The 17,910-nt window shown below is 39.5% G+C and overlaps 1 protein-coding gene and 1 non-coding gene across 5 annotated transcripts in view; both read left to right on the top strand.

Moving 5' to 3' along the window:
• RAB3GAP2 (RAB3 GTPase activating non-catalytic protein subunit 2) overlaps window positions 1-17,910 on the top strand; it is a 95,964-nt gene that overhangs the window by 34,340 nt on the left and 43,714 nt on the right. For 2 of the 4 annotated variants that reach the window (XM_045081164.1, XM_004751455.3), the window contains exons 3-12: window positions 1,763-1,898; window positions 2,765-2,846; window positions 4,568-4,615; window positions 4,692-4,767; window positions 5,093-5,194; window positions 6,106-6,205; window positions 8,931-9,029; window positions 15,780-15,928; window positions 16,748-16,827; window positions 16,974-17,063. In XM_045081164.1, coding sequence (XP_044937099.1) covers window positions 1,763-1,898; window positions 2,765-2,846; window positions 4,568-4,615; window positions 4,692-4,767; window positions 5,093-5,194; window positions 6,106-6,205; window positions 8,931-9,029; window positions 15,780-15,928; window positions 16,748-16,827; window positions 16,974-17,063 — 962 coding nt within the window. The remainder of the gene's footprint in view (window positions 1-1,762; window positions 1,899-2,764; window positions 2,847-4,567; window positions 4,616-4,691; window positions 4,768-5,092; window positions 5,195-6,105; window positions 6,206-8,930; window positions 9,030-15,779; window positions 15,929-16,747; window positions 16,828-16,973; window positions 17,064-17,910) is intronic. The other 2 variants (XM_004751456.3, XM_045081165.1) reach the window with 1 other exon arrangement.
• Window positions 10,880-11,011, top strand: LOC123392363. The gene has a single exon (XR_006607094.1). It is a non-coding gene; the product is annotated as a small nucleolar RNA SNORA36 family (small nucleolar RNA).

Below are 17,910 nucleotides of genomic sequence, written 5' to 3'. Positions count from 1 at the left end.
CAAAGAGTTGTAGGCATCCCTGATTCCTTCACACAGTACTTAACTATCTCTGTGTAACTTGCTGTGCTTCTCACTACCTACCAGAAGATGAGCTACTCTAATCACTTGGGAAGTCCTGAACCTCAAAGTTAGGATGACTGTGGTCTCCGTTATTGGAGAGGGAACTCAGGGCGGTGTTGCCTTCAGCTCACAGCAGAGCCACTATGAGGAATGCTGGGTGTGTGCGGGCTGAACAGAGGCTATATTCTACAGAAATTATAGGCCCAGGGAGAAATGAACTATAATTAACCTTTACCTTATTAGTTTTATGTTTAGGGGATAAATTTTCTCCCTTATTTATATATAGAAGTGTACATATTAAGAACAGCAAGCTGGATAACTTAATTCTTTAGGAAAATAGAGTTTTAGTAAGACAAGGAATTTTTCCAGTATTCCTCTTCTTTCAGGAGAGGGTGTGTGCAGCCTCCTTAGCTTGCTCACCTTGCATAAGAAGGTTCCAGATCAATCTGATTCCTATTTGCTAAGTTTTAAGAAAGCTTAAATGTGTAAATGATAGAAAGAAGACAGCCTCCATCTCCTCCCCTCTCTCCTCATCTCCCCCTGTTTAATTCAGTCTAAGAGCCACTGGGGAGGGCTCAAGTAGGAGTCTGCGTGACATAAAACTTAGGAGCATTAAGAGAATAGATCAATAATTTACCTGCATAACATTAAAAAATTTCTACATGGAGCATATTAAGCTATCACATGGAATGGGAAAATCTGTTATAACTCTTATGTTCAAAAGGCCAATTTTCTTTGTATGTAAAGAATACATACAAATAAATAGGAAAAAGAGTAGCAACTCAACAGGAAATCTGCAAAGAAAAGGAACAGGCTAGTCATCCTCTTCTCATTAACAAGAAGGCTGTGGTATACTGAGATACAGTTTCTCATCTGTTACATTGACAAAGGTCCAGAGTTAAAGCATCTTTTGAAAAGTTTGTGGGGAAGCAAACACTTTCAAAACTTGCTGATCAGATTATAAATGGAAACCACCTCTGTGGAGCACAATTTGGAAATATCTAGCAAATTTACTGATACATGTTACCTTTGACCTGGCAATTTCATTTCTAGAAATTTATCCACTAATATATTCCCACACAAATTGACAAGAGTGTAAGGTTATTCACTGTATAGTATTTGTAGCAGCAGAAGAGTGTAGACATTTGTAGCTGCAGAAGAGTGTATATATCATAGCTGCCCATCAACAGGGGACTAGTTAAATAAATTGTGTGTCTGTACAGTGGAATACTGTGCAATCTTTAAAAAGGTTGTAAGTATCAGATAATTTTTTCTTTCTGTGTAGCTACAGATACCCTAGCGGTGTCTCTGGAATTTCCTAATTTTCTAATTTCCTAATTAGAAATTTTTAATTTTAATTTCTTTAAAAATTTTAATTCCTAATTTTAATTAGAAATTTAATTTCTAATTTCCTAATAGTGGTGAATGTTCCTAGAATGATCTCTGTGTGACAGTCTTTTAATGTCTTACTGGTTTATATGTGCTTATGTTAAAAACTTTTTGCACTGATATTCAAAACAGATTAATTTGTGGTGGCTGTTTTCTTTCCTGGTCATCTCTAATGTGTTGTGATAAGGAATATTATTGAGATTTTAAAAAGAAATGGGAATATTTCCTTTTCCTTTTTGCTCCCCCTCGTCTCTCAAGGCAGATGGGCTGCGATGCAATACTTTTGATACTTTTACATACACTGTAATTGAAGTTTTACCCACAGGAAGAAGAAGGAAATACTTGCAAAACCCAAAAAACATCCTGGCTGCAAGATTGTGTTTTATCCTTATCTCCAACCAATGATCTTATGGTTATAGCTCGAGGGCAAAAAGCTGTTTTTCTAGTGCGTAAGTACTCTTACTATTTTCAGTGTACCTTATTTTAATGCATAGAGTAGGAAAGAAATGGATTAGGTAGAAAGAAAAATGTTATTTATGTTGTATGCATTGTATGGTGGCGTTCTATAGTATATTTCATGTACTATATAATGCTTTTTATTTCTGTGTGTTTCTTATTTCTTTCCTTCTTTCTGTTCTGTTTTCTATTTTTCTTTCGTGACTGCAGATACTTTAACTGGCTCTGTTGCATGTCAGAGACCAAACTGGACATTGTTCAATTTTTTCAAGGGGCAGTCAGAGCTAAAAAGGCTGCTGACCCCTTTTTAGTAATAATGTGAATGAGGTGATTTTTAACTATAATTTGAAAACTCATAGGACTCTAGTTTCTTATTTGGGGCATACATTTTCAATATATAATTTGCATTGAAGATTAAAATTAAGGTTTACCTAAGATATGAAAAACCTCACTGATCAAAATGAGATCATATATTAAATGCTGTGGAATGGTCCTAAAAGATTTATCCTCCTATAACATAAATCTAATAGAAAAGTGTTCTCTGTCATCTGAGGATGAAAGTCATTTTATAAATACAACATATGGGGAGATGGAGTGGTGTATAAGAATCAACTTTATTCTGCAAGAGCTAGGACATCTGATGAATTTAATTGGAGGAAGGAGAGACTAAAGGCAAGGAGCCTGGGTCGAGTTTAATTAAAATCTTATAGAATTTTTTTCAGTGTTTACCTATAAAAAGACCCAAACCCATTAATATAGAATAGTTACATTCTGTACTTACTCTAAAAGGAAACCATGAAATTCATAAATCACTGTTTTAGTACACTATAAGGTGATTTTATATGATAACTTTTTTCAGCAAAATGGAAATACAGCGATAAAGGAAAGGAAGAAATGCAATTTGCTTTTGGCTGGAGTGGTTCCTTAAATGTCGAAGAAGGGTGGGTACGAGTTCAGTTTTTGTTTCTCTATGCGTTAAATGTGTATGTGAAATTGTTTGACTTACAAGTGAGAAGTTTTATCACTGGGATATTTAGTGAGTATCTATTCATCCCAACTTAGAGGTTGTAGAGCCTGATTAAGCCAGCAAATCTAAATTTTACTCATGTGATTCCTTTTTTTTTTTTAAACTCCTGTTTGCAGAGGAGATTTAAAGAAGAACTCAGACAGAATCCCATTCTTTCTGTAATTTGTCATTTCCTGTGTTCTCCATCACTAATTTTATTTAGCCAAAAAGTCAAAGGCAGCCATTGTCTTCTCTGCTTGGGTAGCACTGGCCTTGTACCTAAAAGGGACAGTGCTACATTAATTCTTAAACCTCATAAATACTTCAGAAAGGCAAGTTGGTAAATTCAGGTTTCTAAATGACCCAGAAAGGTGTTCTTCAGTGTGATTATGTGGTGTTGCTGCTAACCTGGTACCTGGAACCCAAAACTGTTTTCACTTAAATTTTTATGACTCAAAGCTATATGGTGAGAATGAATAAGATACTTCAGACTATGGGTTCAGATAAAAGACAACCAAATGGAAGCCCATAATAGTCCTTGCTTGGCACATTGTAGCCTCTCACTGAAAGGTTTTCTACTCTTAACAAAATAAATGATAACATTTCTTCTTAAGTCATTTGGTCTAACCATTTTAAAGACATTTAATTTCTGTCAGAAATGCAAAGCAGACATAATGGCTCAGTTACTTTAAAGACAAGAAACAAAAAGATGGATTTGTTTAGTGGTTGCCTAATAAGATGTATAGGGCAGGAGTGGTTATAGTTTCTTGAATAAGCTGGTGATGGGTCCTGCGGGTTGACAGGTTACATTAAAGTCAGTCAGTAGGAGTTATTTTAATTTTGAAGGTTAGTCTCTGAGATCCTGACAGATTTTTCAAGTCCACATGTCACAAAAAGAATCTTTTAGGGAACATCCGGCCAAGCATGTGCTTGGAAATGGGTTATCTGGGGCAAATTCTGCAAAGTATCTAGGAAGAAGCCAACTAGTCGAAATGGAGTTCGTCCCTAGAATAATGTGCTTGCAGGAATATGGTTTGCCTGTAATGTGACTGATATTCCTCCCACGCTCTGCCCAGTCGGTGCTTGCTGATGCAGAGAGGGAACTGCAGGAAATGACTGGTGATGACTCGCTAGTTCTCAGTTCTGAGTATGATTGGTTGTGTGTGTGGTAAAGTTTTTGCTTTCTCTTGTGCTTTTTATAACACAGAATGAAGAATCCTGTTTTTTAACCTCAAGTGAATGTGATGTTACCTTTTATGTGAATGATTTTTTTATTTTTAGTTTTAGGGGAGAGAGCAAGCATGAACATGTGCCAGGGAGGGCAGGGGCAGAGGGGAGAGAGAGAGAATCTTAAGCAGGCGCTATGCTCAACATGGAGCCTGTTGTGGGGCTCGATCTCATGATCCTGAGATCATGACCTGAGCCAAAAATCCAGTCAGATGGCTAACCAGCTGAGCCATCCAGGCACCTCTTATGTGAATGATATTTATAATTCTACTTATGGTGGAGTTTTACTGTATTTTTACTTATGCCTTGAATAAAACTGATCCACAGAGCTTATTCTTCCACGGGTTGCCCTTAATGTAAAAATTACAGGGAAATCAAAGTCATTGATAAGCTCATTAGATAAGCCTATAATTTTGTTTTTGTTTTTAGAGAACATGTAACCAGTGCTCTATGTATCCCACTAGCAAGCCAAAAGAGGTAAGGATAAATAAGTTGTTTGATTTCTTTGCTTTGGTTTATGAGCTACTAAGAGCATAAATTTTGTCTGTAACAGGAGTTCCACAGGGCGTCCTGACTGGACCTGCATCGTGGTGGGCTTTACTTCAGGTTACGTGCGCTTCTACACTGAGGTGAGTGGGGTGTTGAGCAGTTAAAAAACACCACTCGACAGGAATATCTAGTCGTGCATCCTCATTATCCTTCTTGTGACTCATTACCGGCTGCTGGGAATGTGGAGTACCTACTTCATGGGGGTAGAAGCAGGGACTTAGGGCGGGGGGGGGGTGTGCTAGAAAGTTCTGGTAGAAGCTATAGAGAAAAGAAGCTGTATTCTTCTGAGAGAGTATCTGATCTCCATGGAAAATGGTTGGGGAGATGACACTCTTTGCCTGGCCATACTGGTTCAGGTCTATTGGTAAAAAAACAAGCAGGGCTCTTCTCTGTGCTTCCTCCTAGAGTGGTGTGCTCTTGCTTGCACAACTTTTGAATGAAGACCCAGTCCTACAGCTGAAGTGCAGGACCTATGAAATCCCACGACACCCTGGCGTGACCGAACAGGTAGTGTAGACGACTGTGTTCAGAGGAACCGTGCCTTTACTTTGAAGTCATATTTTCTCTCTTTTTGGGGAAACCTAAGATATCTTTGTCTTGCAGCATAGTTAGCTCTGCTATCATATTCTAGAAATATAACCTATCTATAACTGAGTCAAGAAACCTCAGTCTTGCTTTTACTTATTTAATGAAATACCCTGCGTTTGTTCTACAAAATAATAAAACACTTTAGTCAGAAGCCCGAAAGAGTTCCTTACTTTTGGAATTTGAGAGGGACTTAAGGCACAGATGTGGTATATATGTTTTTGATTTAGATTTAGGTGTAAAAATTTTTATAGTAAAAGAAAAAAGTTCTGGCTTTATTTTTAATACTATTACTATACCTATTTCTTAGAAAGGGGGCAAAGTTTTTGTTTATAGGGGAAAGTAGAAACACTGAACTGAAGATGTGGACAGAAAAGAATGCTGTTTCATATGTAAGGCTCTCTGAGTATAGTTTTCACTTTTACGTGCTGTGTGAGAATTTGATAGTCTCACAGTAAAAAAAAAAAAAAAGATTGTAGAGCCACGAAAACTACTGTGCTCTTCTTTGGCTCACAGTAAACATCATCAAATCAGTGTAAATAGGCCTTCCTTCTTTTTACTCTCCTGCTTCCAAAAGGTTTCAAGTAAACAGATGTATGTATTGTGTACCTTTGTGGACTTAAATTGTATGAGAGATGGCCTGGAGTTATGGGGACTGGAGCTGTAGAAGAAACTTAATCTCAGAAAAGAGACTAGACTAATTCCTATTAATACCTTTCAGTGAGTTAATCAGTAATGCAAAGTAATACCTAGTCAATTGCCTTTTTACAGAAGTAAATCTGCTTAGCAATGATGAAAATGTATTATTTTCTTCTTTCTTATTTCTTCAATAGAATGAAGAGTTGAGTATATTATATCCGGTTGCCATTGTGACTATTGATGGATTTAGCCTTTTTCAGTCTCTTCGTGCTTGTCGAAATCAGGTAGCAAAAGGTAATTTTTTGGCAAGATGTATCGAACCTCTAATGTATTACTTAATCTAACCTACTTAGAGAATGAAACATGTGCTCTGCATTAAAAAGGCCTGTGTACTAGATTTACAGAAAAAAAACACAAAAAACAAACCCTGCTACATAGAGATGGGAGTGCATTTTTAGGTAGATTGCTTAGTAAGATAAAGGCAAGGACTGAAAATCTGCACTCTACCAAATTTCTCAACAGACCAGCAGCTCTCGGGCTGGTATACTAGAATGCCGAGATTCTGCAGTGCAGCTGTCCTCACTGAGGGTAAAGATACCTCTATGTGATGAAGTTCTAGAACCTAGGTGAGGTTCGGTGGGCTGAGGTCCGGAGCCGATGACAAAGAATTCTTGAGACATCTTTGGTGCAAAATGGTGGTTTATTAAAGCACGGGGACAGGACCCTTGGGCAGGAAGAGCTGCTGCCCTGGGTTGTGAGGGATGCCAGGTTATGTACCCTGCGGTTGGGGGAAGGTTTCAACGGAGTTTTCATATGCTAAAGAGGGCCTACAAGGTGCCAGGATGTCTGAGGCCTACCGGAGGCCTTGCCCTTGCGGCTGGATCAACGTTGTCTTTAGACCAGCCATTAACATTAAGATAGTTGGGAGACTTTTTGGTGGGATGTCATAATCCTGCTGTCAATCGTCTTTGTTAGTGAGATTTAGGACATTTGTAAGCCAAGGGAGACTCCTGTCTTGCAGGATTGTGATCCCTGCAAGTTAACTATTTGCTTATTGTTCATGGCAGTCAGGGCTGCCTGAGGGATGCTACACATATGACTGAAGGGGAGCGGATGGAGAGGGGGGTGCAAGGCGCCAGCTTTTGCTTTGTCTTCAGCCAGCCTCCTGCTCCCTCATCATATGTGCCGGGGGGGAGTTTTCCCGCCAGTAGGCAATACGCAACCGGGAGTCAACATTAGCTTTTTGCTACTGTGGAACACTCCTGAATGGACTAGTTGGAGGCCTGAACAGTGTGTATATGGACAACTACATTATTTCCAAACTTGGTGAAAAGTGCACAAATAATCGAGAGTTCTTAGTCCTACTACTCAGAGTTGACCTTCTTACGAGGATACAGAACAGAGTTGTATTTCATCGAATTCAAGATGCTATTGTTTGTAGCTGCACTCATATTTTATGTACCACAAAGCAGCAAAAATGCTGCCAGAGAAAAACACGTCATCGATTTTAAGATCCCAATTTTAGAAAAGCCTTAATTAAACCCAGGGTAAATACCAGGATTAGTGGAGACTTTTCTTCTTCAAGGTTTGGGTAGGGGAGCCTTAATGGCCCTAAAACAAAGTTTGTTTTGTTTGCAGATTGATGTGATTGGTAAAATCCTGAAGTTTTGGTTATGTGGGCCTTTAATAGTACATACTTTTCTTTTAGGCCAGAACTTGTTTGAATGTTTACACCTATTTTCATAATCTTAAATTACTTAAATTTAGGCACAATAAGCATTATCCTGAGGTCATTTAAAATAGTCACCATTAATATATATGCCTACAGAGACTGGCAGTTTTCTGCAGGTAAGAATTCAGTCAGTGAAATAAACTAGAAACTAGTTTTGTGAGATATTTAATTTTTGTTATTTTTGAATCCCTCTTTATTTTTCTGTCTAAGACCATAAGGCCATTTTGTCTCTAGGAAGGAAGTAAGACATTTAGTGCCCTCTTATAAGTTGCTCTAAAAAGAATTCTGATGGCGTAGCCAAGAAATTGTTGTGCTTTTTATTTCTGCATGTAGGAAAATTCTCTTTTCTTGGCCTTACTATCAAATCTGAAGTGCTTAGAGGAATATATATTTCACTTATTACAGTACTTTCTGGAATAAGCAACCAGAATCCAACTGTATTTTTTTTTTTTTTTTGTATGCTACCTGTTTCTTTGTTGTTGTTGTTTAAGGTTTTATTTGTCAGAGACAGAGAATTTGAGCACAAGCAGGGGGAGCGGCAGGCAGAGGGAGACTCCCTCCCCTAACAGGGAGTCTGATGAGGGGCTGGATCCCAGGACCCTGGAGTCATGACCTGAGCCAAACAAAGGCAGACTCTTCACTGACAGCCGCCCAGGTGCCCCCAGCTGTATTCTAAAATGTAGCTTGAGAATTTACTGATAAATAGGACCTTGTGCCTGAACCTGTGGCAAGAGGTATAATACTGCTTTTTCTTTTTATTACTCACTAGGGAGAAATACTGAGCAGTGACGGGCGTTTTATTCATTCTTTCTGGTAATGCTGTTACTGCTAACGTATCTATCAAGGCTGACCTTGGTTACTTGCCTTAGAGACCTTGCTGGATGTGTGCTCCTGCCAGGCAAATCATCAGAGCTTTAGTTTTTCACCAAGTTAAGACACGAGTAGCTGTTCCCAGGATTTTATCCAGGGGAAGAAATTGCTTATTTTGTCATCAATTTGCAGTTTGAATTCACCTTAAATTTTAGTAATAGTCTAGGATTTTTAATAAGCCTCCTCCATTACGTGAATGTTCTGAAAAACCTTTTGTGACAGTCAACTTACCCGTAATGTTTGCATTTTACACGTATTGTCTTGGCATCAATAAACTTCACTTTAACCTTGTTTGCATTGCCTTCCTCATTATCATTTAAATTTTAGAGTAAACAAGTTATCACATTTTTAATGGCTTTTTGTAAAACTTCATCCACTACAGTTAAGTTTGGGTTGTTTGGTTTTTGTCTTTAACAGCTGCAGCATCTGGCAATGAGAACATACAGCCCCCACCGTTAGCTTATAAGAAATGGGGTCTCCAAGATATTGACACTATTATTGATCATGCTAGTATTGGTAAGCATTACCAGTTCAAATTTTTATGCAGTTTATTTCTTTCACTTTTAAATTGAAATTTAATTGTGTCTCATTTATGAGAAATGTACATTTATTCTTATGTGAAAAGAAAATGCATCGACTTTAGTGAGACATTTGGAAGTTACTACAGACTTTCAGATTAGCATAGGTGTATGTGTTTAAGAAGTGGTGGGAGTTTTAACAATTATGTCTTCAGCAGCAGTATCGAACAGTTTTAGGTCTTTCACTATTTGTCTAAAATTGTTTTGCAGATAAGTTCAATCCATGAAATTACCATATAGATCAGTCTTCTAAAATACAATCTTTGGACCAGCAGAATATAGATAAAAACGGATTTCTTCTTGCAAGCGTATTTGAAAACTCACTCTGTTGGGCATTGGGAACACAGAAACGAAAAGATCTGGTCTCATCCAGGAAGCATGAGTTTAGTTGGAAGACACGTGTGAAAACAATTGCAGGACTACAACAGTAGTAGATGAGGGGACCAGCAGGAGTGGGAGCAGAGAAGCCCCTGACCCTGAGGGAAGCAGGGAGCAGGAAGCTGACTTCGGTCTGACATTGGAAGAATGAGTAGGACTTGACCAGGAAAACAAGCACAGAGAAGGCATCTGGTCGACCCGTGCATAGGCCAGGGGGTGGAAATGCGCTGTCTGCTGGAAAACTAATGGGCACTAAGGCCAGCTGGCCAGCAAGCTTGTAAATAGGAATTAGATTTTGAAGGGGCTCGTGTACTGTGCAGAGGAGTTTTAGATCTTTCGCCTAGCAGCACTGAAAGCATTGGAGCATTCTAAGCAAGAGAATGGTAGTATCACTTAGCCTGTTTGAGAAATAACTTTCGTGGAAGTTTTTGCAGGCTATAATATAGAGGTCAATATTAGAAACTAGGCACAGTAAGGAAGCTGTAATTATCTTGGTAAGAAGTGATGAGTTTCTGAATGAAGGTAGTAGAAATGGGAGTGGAGAAGAAAATACTACTTAAAAATTGTTTTTTCTGTTTATCAATATATGCTTATTAAAAAATTCAAATAGTACATAAATATACAAAGAAAAAAAGAAAAAACACCCACTTCATCCTACCATCCAGAGATACTCACCATTGGCATTTTGGTAAACCTCCTTACAGACTTGTATGTGAAATGCATGTGTGTGTGTGTGTGTGTGTGTGTGTATATATATGGTTATATACAGAAATAGTTTTTTATAAATAGGATTATATCATACCAACTAGACTGTAGCTGTTTCTAATCAACGTATTTAAAGAGCCTTCCAATCAGTTTTGCTAAATACACATTTTTATCAGGGTTCTAATAGAAGACAGATGGCACCCTTGAAATAGGACAGTTGAAACTCGTTTTATTTATAGAGAAACTACTTAGGAAGTTGTGGTGTAGGAGAACCGTAAGGGATGGTACAGCATCTCGGGGGTTCTTAGCAGCCCAGCTGTTAATCACTCCCAGGCCAAATGGGGTGACGGCCTGGAGTATTCCAGAACTTGGAGATGATGAGGAGAATCAGCATCTTAAGAGCAGGTTGACTTTTGCACAAATGTCACAGGGAAATAGGTGTCCTGGCTTCAGTTTCCTTTCTGTCCTTGATCTGCTGATGAGGCTTCCCATTGTCTGAACCCAAGTGGAGGTGAACATAATGGACACACACTGGCCCCTGGGCGTGGGTGAGGAGAAAAGGAAGGAGTGTGAACCTGCAGGGTTAGACAGAAGATACCTGACACAGAGATCTCTTTGTTTATTGTTGCACAGTTCTGTGGAACACTCTGCAGTCAGCACTTTACTGGCAGCCAGTTAGTCTGTCTTCACTTTTTGGCTGCAAAATTCCAAAGTGTTGAGTGCAGTTCAGGGTAGCTTCCCTGTTCTGTTAACTGAACTGCGGGACATTGCAACAGGCTAAGAACTATGATTGGATAGAAATTATCAGTCTATTCATGTATCTCCCAGCCTACAAAATGATTTTTTTTAAAAAAGTACAATGTACTTTATTTTGCATGTGCGTCTTTATGTGAAGTTTTGATTAATTCATCCAACAAAGAAATGAATATTATGTCCTAGGTGTTAATTAATATTGGAGCTAGACATACAAGGCAGACAGGACCCTGCCCTGATGAAGCTTACTTTCTGGTAATCAGGAGACAAACCGTGAACGATCAAACCAAATGAATAATTTGGTAATTTTGAAATGTTGGTATGCATCATGAAGAAAATAGGCAGAGGGTTGTGATGGAGAGTAAAGAGAGAGGACCCTCAGGTAGACTGGGGAGGAAAGGTCTCTCCAGGGAGGTGACCATCACACTGAGATGTGAAGGGTGAGGAGGAGCCAGCTGCGTGAAGAGGTGGACGAAGAGCACTCTGGGCAGAGGAAGTCGCAGAGTTAGGCCTGTGGGACCTCACCATCCTGAGAAACAGGAAGAAGGTCAGTAGGACTTGATTGTAAATGTAAGGATCAACAGGACAAAGTCAGGTTGGAGATGTAGACTAGGGTCAGATCACATAGGGTAAGGAGTTTGGATTCTGTTCTAAGTATGGTGGATGTCATTGATGGAGTCTAGATACGGAATATTTAAAACCATCCTTCTGACCTGCTGCTTAGAGAGAGGTTTGTAAAATGAAAAGTAAAGGCAGGAAGACCAGGAAGGGGTTTGTTGCAGGAGGGGAGAATGATGGCTTTGCCTCTGATGGGCGCCGTGGAGTTGGAGAGGGTAGATGGAATAAAGACATATTTTGCACTTGGAGAGGGATGGATTTGAGAAAAAAGAGAAAGGAAAGATTCGAGGATTTCTTAGTTTTTAATTTGTTATTTTAAGGATTTTTTTGGTTCTTAAATTTAAGCAAATGAGTAGATGATCAGACTTTACTAAAATGAGAATAAGGAGAAGGAAGATGTTTGAGGTAGACAGATTGGAGTTATATTTTTTCCAGGTTAACTTTTGACACAATTACACATTCAAATGGAGGTGTCAAGTGGGCAGTTAGACATACATGTCTAAAGCTTAGGGAAGAAGTCCAGATTATTGATAAAAATTTGGGTGGGAACAGTTGACTGTGGAATGCTTCATAGAATCCAAGAAAGGGAGAGGGTCCATTGGGTTTGACAATGTAGAGCTCTTCGTTGAGTATGATATGAGCACTTTAGGCGGACCAGTGAGGATGAAGGCCAGATTGGAGTAGGTGGAAGGAGAAATATTCCTTCCCCTACTTTCAAAAATTAGAAACACAAGAACAAGAAACTGGATCACATATCTCCATTTTTATGTCCAGTCTTGACCACTTCCTTAAAATTCACATTCCTTCTCCAGATCCTGTTGAACTTTTGTCCACCTGGATATCCAAACGTAACATATCCAAAGCAGAATTCTTGATTTCCTCCCCAGACTTGTTCCCCTCTGTTTCTTCTCTGTCATCTCACATCAAAAGACTGAGTCATCCTTGACCCCTCTTTTTCTCGTGTTTTTCATCCAGCCTCCCATTCGTCTCTTCCTGTCTGACCACAGTCATCTCCATCCCTGTTAGCGCCATGGTCTGAGCCACCATCATGTCTTGCCTGAACTATTGAGAGAAAAAAATATTCTAACTGGTCTTTCTGCTGCTTTTCTTCCCTCTTTAAAATTTTTTCACCAGTTAGCAGCTAATATCCTTTGGGAATGTCAGTCATGTTTTGTTACTCTTTTGCACAAAATGTTATTTTTAGCGGCTTCTCATCTTATTCCTAATAAAATCCAAAGGCTTGACAGAAGCTTACCAGGCCTGCCATTGCCTGGTTTTTCAGTACGTCTTTTACCTTCTCTTCTTTAGTACCCCCACTGGCCCCCCCGTGTTTCCACCGTGCTCATTTTCTTTTTGTTACTGAGACGCACCGAGTATCTTCCCGCTTGAGAGCACTTGTAACTGGTGCTCCTTCTGCCTGGAAAATTTTACGCAGCTAGCCACAGGACTCTCTCTCACTTCATTCAGGTCTCTGCTCAAATACTATTTTGTCAAAGAGGACTTCTTTAGCCACTATAATGGGGACCTAGGAAATCATCCAATGAGTTTGACTTTGTGGAACTTTATATTGAGATTTAAATTAGTATGAATATTCTAATAATGATAATATTTCATTCTTAATAGTTTAATATTTAATTATATTTCAAGTTGGCATTCTGTTTATAGAAATATTGTATTTTAATATGTATTTTTAACTGTAAATTATAATTTATAATATAAATTATGTTAATATTTATGCTAAGGTGTTGCAAAGTGTGGAAAGGCCTCAGATGTTCAGGAAATTTAAAAAACTGACATCTAAGGAAATGTAATTACAGTAGGTAGCTTGTCTCAGCAGTGAGTAATGTTTACATCATTCTTAATAATGAAAACAGTGAATGAATTTAAAAAATTGAAATATGTGTATATTGGAAGGATATGGTAGAAGGAAGAGGGGGCTGTCAATCAGCTGTATCTTCATTTGCCTTAAATCAGTGAAAAATAATGCTAGGATTGGTGACTCAGAAGACAGCAGACCTCTGGATCCCATCACTTGGTTGTAGTATAGAGAGCCTGACAGTGTGTTAGATAATGACACAGGGGTATAGTCAGCTGTAGACTGTGGGAGAGGAGAGTCACGGAGGCATGGGGGAGAGGGGTCAAGCAGGATAGGATTTGGGGCTGGTCTCGGATGTCCATTTGTTTGTGAACCTTAGTGCTTGCTTCGGCAGCACATATACTAAAATTGTTTGTGAACCTTACTCTGAAACCCAGATGTATCCCCACCACCCCATCGGCAATGATCAGCTGTTCTGCTCTAAATAGCAGAGAATACGGAAAGTCTAGGTCATCCAGGTTAGGATTTAGCCAGGTGAGTGTGTGAGAGAGACACAGGGCCCTTGTGGGTGTCTGCAAGAGAATGGTTGTGATGGAACACAAGTCTAGGTCAGATAAGAAGGGGAGTGAACATGGAAATTGCTTGATAGTGAAAAAATGGTAGGATGAATGAAACTCTTGATGAAATTGTGGAATATTAGGGGGTTAGTAGAGTAAGATGGAAAGCTACGAGGTGGTTGTCAAAAGGTGGTATGCTTGAAATCAGGGCTTCAAAGGCTATAGAGTTGACGACAGGATCTTAGGTGTGTGGGGCGCTGACAGTGGATGACTGAAATTGTGGGAAGGGGAAGATCACAGCGGTAAGGATGGGAAGAACTGATCAGCCGTCTCTTTAGAACAAATTAGAATAAACCTGCTTAAAATTTGGGTGCGTATTGGGAAATTGTCCTCTGGATAGCTTGTAGCAATTTATACTTCCACCTACAGCATGTGGGAGTATGGAGAGAAGTTATTCTAAAGCTTAAATTTCAATTTATATGCCACACAATTCACCCTTTGATTTCATTCTGGTAGAGGCAGGCAAAACTTATGCAAACTTTTATCATACAGTAAAAACATTTTGTATTTTGAATCATGAATTCATTCATGAATGTGAGCCAGGCATTCTGATCTTTCCGCACAGTCCAACTTCTGCAACAGTTTAATCCCTGAATCCAGCAAATGGTTTGCTCATGAACTCCCTAAAAGTATTTCCTTTCCTGGGACTCTTCTTCAGGAACAATGTGTTTTTTGACCATTTGCAGGCAAAGTAGAGGCGATACCTATGTATGAAAATTAGGATAACTCTTACTCCATTCTATGTGTATTTGAGTTCCGAACTTCCCAACTGGGTATCTTCATGGACCATATGACAACCCAGGTCCCATATGTGCGCCTGAGTCCACACAGGTTGGCATTAGCAGTACGTCTTTACTTCCTAGGTCTTAAGCTTATCTACCCCCACCCCCGTCTCTTCCTTCCATCCAGGTAAATTTACATGATCTTGGTTTGTCCTCTGCTACTCCACATAGGCATGTGGGTGCCAGCATTCAGTCTCTCTGCTTTTGCTCTTAGAGCCTTGGGGAAAATGAAAAGTTAACTTTTCCTTAGAAAAGTTGGGGATTTCTGGACTACAAAGTAAAGGTTCGAAAGTGTTTTTGCTGGGTTGGGAGGGGTGTAGGAGCACAGATGCTCTCTCGCTTTGTGGGGGGAGTTAACACTACTTCTGTGGAATGCAATATAACAGTATTAAATAAAATTTTTAAAAATGTTATCCCCTCTGAGCCCACACTTCTGTCTATAAGAATTTTCCATACAGGAAGAGTTCTATAGGTGCACAAAGACATATCAGAGATATAAATTGCAGCATCGTTTGTCATGGCAAAAGATAGGAAGCCACCTAGATGTCCATCAGTAGGTCCAATCAGTTACGTGGGTGAGTGATGAAGAAGAAGAATGAGGCATGTCTCCTTGATATGTTATTAAATAAATCACACAACCACTGTCATTTATGTATGTACAACGTCTCTGGAAAGCAGCAAAAGAGACTGTTTCAGTTGGGGCCTCTAAGAACTGACTGAAACCTGGAGATCTAGGTAGACTATACTTTTGTACTGTTTGAATTTTGTATCTGTTAGAAAATTAATATTTAAATTTTGTTTTTGTAGCATTTTATGGTTTAGAGGACTAGATGGCACTTTTAATATCTTATGAATAGCTTATGACATTGATTTTTTGTACTTTAAAAATGACTTCTGTTACATAAAACTAAGCAGTTTGTAGCTTCGAATGGAATTGATGTAAAAATTTAATGACCTAAAATGAGTGTCATTTTAGTGCATTCTGTTCACGTGTTGTTGCTGTTGATGTTTTAAAATAGGTATTATGACTCTGTCCCCTTTCGACCAAATGAAGACTGCCTCCAACATAGGGGGATTTAACGCAGCAATTAAAAACAGTCCACCCGCCATGTCGCAGTACATCACTGTCGGGTCCAATCCATTTACTGGCTTCTTCTATGCGCTAGAGGTAACAGTTTCCTCACTGATCACGAGTGAGGCCTCTCGTGGAATATTGTGAGTTAGCCTTAGAAAGATTCAGCAGTTTACATTTCTAAGTTTCATTGGAAGCTAAAATTACTCTCCGCTGACTTTCTTCTAAATTCTTAGGGGAACTGAGAAGGTACCAAAGTCAGCGTAGAAAAGACTTCTGTGTTTCTGATGCCCCAGGTTCTTGGACAGTTGATTTGTCTTTAAATATTGATGCAGTCATCGGTGGCTCAGAGTTGTGAATGTCGGCCCACCAGGGATTTGAGTAAATCGCAAATTGTAAAGCCGCCAGCCATGGTTGTTGTAAGTGGTGAAAATTGGCTCCTGTAATGGGGACCACTGGGTGCTGGACTTGGTGTCTCTGATTTCTTGCTTAAAAAAACCAACCTTCTCAGAACTGTCCAGACTACCTCTTTACTTTAATAAAAATATATATTAAAAAAAGAGGAGGGACAGGAGCCAGTTGTATGTAGATCAGAAATCCATAGTCCTGCTAGAATAATGCCATCTTAATGTCCCAGTTTAAACTTTTAAGTTAATTACAATATAAGGAGGAAAATCCTGGAGACAAACAGAAGACTAGCGATTTTACTGTTCAACTCTAGAATTGAAACTTTTGGTTTTATTGCTACCTCCTAAGATAAAGCTTCTGTCATATGGTCTGAAAGATGCTGCATATTTTTGCTAGTACAGGCTCTACAGCTTTTCACAAATTTTAAAAAGTAAGCCTTGCCTAGAAAGCGTGTTTTGTTTCTCTGTCAGCTGTTGAGTTTTCTCTTCGGCGTATCCTGTTTTCCAGGGGAGCACCCAACCGTTACTGTCTCACGTGGCACTGGCGGTCGCAAGTAAACTCACTTCTGCTTTATTTAACGCTGCCAGGTAATTCCAGCACCGTTCCGGGTAAAAGTAGCTGTATTATCTGTGCGTCTGTAAAGTTACCTGGGTGGTTTTCACAACTGTTTGGGTCGTCTGCACGTTAAAATGCCGGGAGCGCTGGTTTAATTCTCCATTTCCTTTCTGTGCAGTGGCTGGCTTGGTTGGAAAAGCAAGCATGAAGAAGAAGCCGTGCAGAAGCAGAAGCCAAAGGTCGAGCCGGCCACCCCGTTGGCTGTCAGGCAAGTCTGTCACGCTCCTCTCGCGGTTCTGTATTTTAGCAGGAGTGCTGTTGAACTTCTGGTCTTTCAGGGCACTTAGCTGCTGTGCCGATCTCATGAGGTTCTGTCACGATATGAACTCCTCGAGGAGGGTGGTTGTTGCCTGTTTGGCTCACAGCCGCCTCCCGGGCCTGTGGGAGGTGCTCAGTATGTATTTGCCGAGTGGGCTGTTTTCCCCCAATACCTATAACCTTAGCTTAATTTAAGTTGCAAGAAAATTTGTTTTGGGAGAGCTGTTGAATTTTTTTAAAGAGCTGAGATAGTTTGTCAGTAAGCTGTATAAACTTAAAAAGTGCTCAGTGATTTCTTTAAAAACACATAAAACAAGGAATCCCATGCCTTCAGGCACTCCTCGGAAGGCAGGGCTGTGCTCTTTCGTTCACTTCCGTTGTGCTCTAGGATAGTGGATGTGTCAGGTTTTGGGGTGAGAGAGTGTGATTTTTGCTTGATTTTGTTTTTATTTTTTATTTTTTTTATTTTTATTTTTATTTTTTTTAAAGATTTTATTTATTTATTTGACATCAGAGATCACAAGTAGGCAGAGAGGCAGGCAGAGAGAGAGAGGGAAGCAGGCTTCCTGTGGAGCAGGGAGCCCGATGTGGGGCTCGATCCCAGGACCCTGAGATCATGACCCGAGCCGAAGGCAGCAGCCCAAACCACTGAGCCACCCAGGCGCCCCATTGATTTTGTTTTTAAATCATTTTTGTTACCTAATGTAAAATACTACCATAAAGGGAACCAGAACCATGCCCTGCTTGCAGATGTTCTTCACCTAACAGGTATAACTAATTATCTGTTATTAAAATTT

The sequence above is a fragment of the Mustela putorius genome, unplaced genomic scaffold, assembly GCF_011764305.1.
Source record: "Mustela putorius furo isolate JIRA1106 unplaced genomic scaffold, ASM1176430v1.1 tig00000508_pilon_pilon_pilon, whole genome shotgun sequence".
Lineage (NCBI taxonomy): Eukaryota > Metazoa > Chordata > Mammalia > Carnivora > Mustelidae > Mustela > Mustela putorius.
This window is presented reverse-complemented; position numbering and strand designations above follow the sequence as displayed.